The following is a 6,456-nucleotide window of genomic DNA, read 5'->3' on the forward strand; positions in this document are numbered from 1 at the left end:
GATTCGCATTTCAACACGTGACAAAGTTTTTTTTTTTTTTTTTTAATCAGCTCTCCTCTTCAGTCAACGTCCTCACGAGCTCACGCGCCTGGTTTTTCCTGCCAGAATTCACCTCCGGCTGTGAAAATGTCCCCCTGCAGGTAAAGACGCCAAACCCAGCGACAAGTTCCAGCTCACCTTCCCGCTGAGGACCAACTACATGTACGCCAAGGCCAAGAGGAGCCTCCCGGAGATGTACTCCTTCAGCGTGTGTCTGTGGATCAAGTCCAACGCCTCGCCCGGCGTGGGGACGCCCTTCTCCTACGCCGTGTCGGGCCAGGCCAACGAGCTGGTGCTCATCGAGTGGGGCAACAACCCCATGGAGATCCTCATCAACGACAAGGTAGACGCTCACATTCAGCCACTCACATTCAGCCATTCACAGTCAGCCATTCATATTCGGCCACTCACATGCAGCCACTCATATTCAGCCATTCACACTCAGCCACTCATATTCAGCCATTCATATTCAGCCACTCACATTCAGCACTCATATTCAGCCATTCACACTCAGCCACTCATATTCAGCCATTCATATTCAGCCACTCACATTCAGCCACTCATATTCAGCCATTCACACTCAGCCACTCATATTCAGCCATTCATATTCAGCCACTCACATTCAGCCACTCATATTCAGCCATTCACACTCAGCCACTCATATTCAGCCATTCACATTCAGCCACTCACACTCAGCCATTCATATTCAGCCACTCACACTCAGCCATTCACACTCAGCCACTCATATTCAGCCATTCATATTCAGCCACTCACATTCAGCCACTCATATTCAGCCATTCACACTCAGCCACTCATATTCAGCCATTCATATTCAGCCACTCACATTCAGCCACTCATATTCAGCCATTCACACTCAGCCACTCATATTCAGCCATTCACACTCAGCCACTCACACTCAGCCATTCACACTCAGCCACTCATATTCAGCCATTCCTATTCAGCCATTCACACTCAGCCATTCATATTCCGCTATTCACTCAGCCACTCACACTCACACATTAATAGCTGCAGTGCAAAGTGCTCGGCCTCCACTGGGAGCGATTCAGAGTCACAGGGACTGTCGGGAATCAAACCAGCAGCCTTTATTCTGCCAACAAAGCATCAGTCGTTCGATGACTCAACAGTGAAAATAGAAAGAAAACCGGTGCTGAGAAATGAAACTTTTTTTTATAGAGGAAGACAAACGAGATGAGGACATGATTCAACAGGAAGTAGAGAAGGTGTGGCCTCTATTCTCACAGTAACAGGAAGTAGAGAAGGTGTGGCCTCTCATCTCGCAGTAACAGGAAGTAGAGAAGTGTGGCCTCTCATCTCGCAGAAACAGGAAGTAGAGAAGGTGTGGCCTCTAATCAGGAAGTAGAGAAGGTGTGGCCTCTAATCTCACCGTAACAGGAAGTAGAGAAGGTGTGGCCTCTAATCAGGAAGTAGAGAAGGTGTGGCCTCTAATCTCACCGTAACAGGAAGTAGAGAAGGTGTGGCCTCTAATCTCGCAGTAACAGGAAGTAGAGAAGGTGTGGCCTCTCATCTCACCGTAACAGGAAGTAGAAAAGGTGTGGCCTCTCATCTCGCAGTAACAGGAAGTAGAGAAGGTGTGGCCTCTCATCTCGCAGTAACAGGAAGTAGAGAAGGTGTGGCCTCTCATCCCGCAGTAACAGGAAGTAGAGAAGGTGTGGCCTCTCATCTCGCAGTAACAGGAAGTAGAGAAGGTGTGGCCTCTAATCTCGCAGTAACAGGAAGTAGAGAAGGTGTGGCCTCTAATCTCGCAGTAACAGGAAGTAGAGAAGGTGTGGCCTCTAATCTCGCAGTAACAGGAAGTAGAGAAGGTGTGGCCTCTAATCTCGCAGTAACAGGAAGTAGAGCGAGCTAACGCTAGGCGCTCCCCTTCAGGTCGCCAAGCTGCCGTTCCTCATCAACGACGGGAAGTGGCATCACCTGTGCATCACGTGACGACCCGGGACGGGATGTGGGAGGCCTTCCAGGACGGCGTGATGCGGGGCAGCGGGGAGAACCTGGCGCCGTACCACCCATCAAACCGGACGGGGTGCTGGTCCTGGGCCAGGAGCAGGTGGGTCCTCCTCTTCCTCTCCGGCCACGAGACTGGAGAAGAATTAGCATTATTTAATTAGTATTTCTGTCAGGAGGCAGGATTTAGCTTACATCACAGTTTTCAGTCCAAAAGTAAAACATTTTCTACAAAATCTGTTAATAACCTGGATTTTTTATTTTTTTTTATAAAACACTATTCTTGTGAGTTAATTCCTCTTAAATTCCTCATATTCTGCAGCTTCAGCGTGAATAAATGTTCCAATCAGCTGTAATTCATCAAAGTGAAGCGACTCGGGTTGAACAGACGAAAAGTAACAGAAGTAACTGAGTAAAGTACCTGAACATCTATAAGTAGGGTTTACTAAGTAACCAAGTACCACGTCTGACTGTGAGGATGATGATGGTGTGAGTCAAAAATGTAGCTTTATAAAGAGAAAAATCTGCACACAAGGTGGTTGTCATGACAACAGACTTGTGTGTGTGTGTGTGTGTGTGTGTGTGTGTGTGTGTGTGTGTGTGTGTGTGTGTGTGTGTGTGCTGAAGCAGCAATGAGGAGTGTAACCGGAGGTGAAAGTAGTATTGGAGTAAATCCAGTTATATTTCTTGAGCCGTGGTCAATCACCAGTCAAAGTACCGTTGTTGGAATACTCGATGTACATTTACTCTTCTCTGAAAAGTAAATGTACTCGAACTGTTAAAGGCATTAAGTGACGCCGTCGGGGCGAGTCCAGCTCATTCTCACAAGAGAACTTGATGTTGGAACCAGAACCCTTGTCGCAGCGACGCGTCCCGACCAGAAGCGATTCAGGAACAGTGTTTACTGGACGCCACGCGGCGGAAGCGGGTGTTTTCACCGCCGTGTCGCCGCGTCCGAACCACCAGAGGACGCCGGACGTCTGACGTCTGGCTTGTTTTCCGTCCACAGGACACGCTGGGGGGCGGCTTCGACGCCACGCAAGCCTTCGTGGGCGAGCTGGCGAACCTGAACATCTGGAGCCGGAAGCTGAGCGTCAGCGAGATCTACAGCCTGGCGACCTGCAACAGCAAGGCGCCGGCGGGAAACGTCTTCTCCTGGACAGACGGCAACATTGAAATATTTGGCGGCGCCACGAAATGGACCTTTGAGCCGTGCCGCTCGGCCAACTGAACTGCGTGACGCCCCGGTCCGACCCCCCCGGTCCGACCCCCCCGGTCCGACCCCTCGGTCCGATACCCTTTGGTCCGATACCCCTTGGTCCGATACCCCTTGGTCGATACCCCTTGGTCTGACCCCTCGGTCCGATACCCTTGGTCCGATACCCCTCGGTCCGACCCCTCGGTCCAATACCCCTTGGTCCGATACCCCTTGGTCTGACCCTCGGTCCGATAGCCCTCGGTCCAATACGCCCCCCCCCCCGAAAGCTTTTTTGTCGTTCTTGTCCTCATTTTGACGTCCGTTAAGAGACTTAATCTTGAGTTGTTGGTATCGCTTAAATCTGGGATTTCTATCATTCTTAGGCAATTCATGTGCAAAAACAACACTTTTCATCTTTGAGGAGGAGAAGAGATTAAAAAAAAAAGAACCAAAAAAACAAACAAACAAAAAAAACCCAACCGTTGGACGAGAACGTACTCGGTATCTGTTAACGCCCCCTCGCTCTTTCTTGGATGTTCGGTTTTTTGGAAGCACACCTAAGCTTTTTCATTTGGCTTTGTTTGTTCCCGGGCAGCCGGCGAACTGCGCCGTATGGTTGGACAATTCACAATCCATGCGCCGTATGGTTGGACAATTCACAATCCAACGAGGAGTTACATAACACCCCACCCCCCCCCCCCCCCCCCCCTCCATCCCTACCCACCCCCCTACCTAACCCCCCCACCCCCGTCCCCCGTCCTGCCGGAGAGTGGGAGATTACGCTGTCCGTCCAATTCTTGTCTGTGTTTGGCGCTGTGAAGTGAAGTCTGACGCCCCTTCCTCCTCCTCCCCCCCCCCCAATGTGGCCCCGCCCCCTCCGGATCTTGCACTGTGACTGATGAAGAGGACGACAGGAGGGGAGGGGGGAGGGGGAGGGGGAAGGGAGAGGGGGAGGGGTGACGCTGAAGGACGCTGCAAAGACAGACAAGTCGATCTGCAACCACCGTCCGCTTCAAGTGTTTCTGTACGAATGTCGTCAACGTCGCCAACATTGCTACGAAGCCTGGGTGCCTTGGGCGGTTCAACCCTTCAGCACGTTCCTTTGGTCTTTACGTTGCTAATTCTGCGTCTCGACGAGTTTCCGTTTGGACTTCTCTTCGCTCTTTCTCCGAGCCTGGGGTTGAGTTTTTGTTTTTTTTGTTTTTTCCTTTTCTCTGCGTTTCCCCCTCGGTAAATGTACTTTGATTACAGTTTTGTTTCTCTGACGTGTTTCTGGCAGGTGTTTGTACTACTCTGTATTAGGAATGTTCCAGTATCTGTATAGTGACGGCATGACTGACGGGAGTGCTGCGGAGGCATTGTGGACATCTTGCTGTACTATTCCTTCTCTGGGTCTGGGTTTTTTACTGTATTGTTATATGCTCCAAGCATGGCAACACTGAGAGATGAAGACTTTAATTTTTGTAATAAAATTGTGATACTTGACGTCACGGAGCTTCGGCGGCTTTGTGTGGAGAGAAGAGTGAAGTCGCACAAACGTGTGTGTGTGTGTGTGTGTGGTGCTTCCTCCTGCATTAACAGGCCCACGGGTGGAAAAGAGCCTCGTCATGTTGACCAGTTCAGCTGACACAAAAAACAAGACAAAAACAAAAACAACAACCTCACGATGCAGACGACCTGAAGCCGCTGCTCAGTGTCTCGTCTTGGAAGCAGAACATGTTCTCCTCGCGGGTTTTTCGAACGTTGACGAACGACTGCCTTCACCTGGAACGACTCGACGTGGCGAAAACGACTCGCACCCAGAATAGAAAGTCAATTAAATAGAAAGTCCATGAATCCGGGACATGAAGTGTGAGCGGGACGCCGGGGGACTTTTCTCTGTTCCACGCAACGTTTTCCTTCCCGCTGCAGATTCCAGGTCGTCTCGTCTCCCGGGGATCAAAGCAGAAGTGGTTTATTCACCTTCGGTTCTTCAAATGGACTTTAGACCAAATAACATACAAGCCGTCCTCGCTGTGACCGAGGACACCTGCAGCGGGACGTTTCCAAAATGGCTACAAAATTAATGGGATGGCCTGTCCAGGTGGACCTGTCCTCAAGTGTCCCAGGTGGACCTGTCCTCACCTGTCCTCAAGTGTCCAGGTGGACCTGTCCTCATCTGTCCTCAAGTGTCCCGGTATACCTGTCCTCACCTGTCCAGGTAGACTTGTCCTCATCTGTCCAGGTGGACCTATCCTCATCTGTCCAGGTAGACTTGTCCTCATCTGTCCAGGTGGACCTGTCCTCATCTGTCCAGGTAGACTTGTCCTCACCTGTCCTCACGTGTCCTCACCTATCCTCACCTGTCCAGGTGGACCTGTCCTCACCAGTCCTCAACTGTCCAGATGGACCTGTCCACACCTGTCCAGGTGGACCTGTCCTCACCTGTCCAGGTATATCTGGACCTCACCTCTCCAGGTGGACCTTTCCTCACCTATCCTCACCTATCCAGGTGTACCTGTCCTCACCAGTCCTCACCTGTCCAGGTGTACCTGTCCTCACCAGTCCTCACCTGTCCAGCTGTACATGTCCTCACCAGTCTTCACCTGTCCAGCTGTACATGTCCTCACCAGCTGGAATTGGCTCCAGCACACCACAACCCTGCACAGGATAAAGAGGTGTGGACAGGTGAGGACAGGTCTCGTCCATCACAAGACAAACACAAGGAGACAGACGACCACACACACTCAAGGACGGCAGTAAAGAATAAGTACAAAAATAAACATTAAATAAATTCATCCTAATATGCACCAGGAAATATTCACGTTTAGTCCAATAGTTAATAAATATATATAGAGTGAAGGTTTGATTGTAAAAACTAGTTACAAAGAAGCTTTAAATGAAAATGAATGAAGGTTCAGCCCATTGGATAAACACAAACCATTTAATTTATTCATTATATATTTGATTCTTTCCATGATGGCTGCTGATATAAAGATTAAAACTCGACATGTGTAGTTAATGAGTTGATGGATTAATGGTTCTGTTCAGTCCACAGACCATCAGCCCCCGCAGGAGTCGACAATATTAAGATTTAATGGCGGCTAATCAAGTCAAACGGGCCAAAATAACACATGTGAGCTAATCTACTACATCTACATCTACAGCAGGACGGTGTTTTTAGAGAGACGATCATGAGTAATGAAAAACTAAACTCTCACTTACTCCAAAAATGTAGTTTTATACCGTCAATGACC

At 49.7% G+C, this 6,456-nt stretch overlaps 1 protein-coding gene across 1 annotated transcript in view; it reads left to right on the top strand.

Annotated features, from left to right (window-relative positions):
• The window catches only part of LOC308148206 (neuronal pentraxin-1-like), a 5,748-nt gene extending 1,912 nt beyond the window's left edge, over positions 1 to 3,836 (top strand). The window contains 5 exon segments of the mRNA XM_080520253.1: positions 141 to 382; positions 1,948 to 2,002; positions 2,005 to 2,085; positions 2,088 to 2,125; positions 3,032 to 3,836. Coding sequence (XP_080376379.1) covers positions 141 to 382; positions 1,948 to 2,002; positions 2,005 to 2,085; positions 2,088 to 2,125; positions 3,032 to 3,253 — 638 coding nt within the window. The 3' untranslated portion in view covers positions 3,254 to 3,836.
• The last annotated feature ends 2,620 nt before the right edge of the window (positions 3,837 to 6,456 follow it).

The sequence above is a fragment of the Blennius ocellaris genome, assembly GCF_963422515.1.
Source record: "Blennius ocellaris genome assembly, chromosome: 3".
Taxonomy (NCBI): Eukaryota; Metazoa; Chordata; class Actinopteri; order Blenniiformes; family Blenniidae; genus Blennius; species Blennius ocellaris.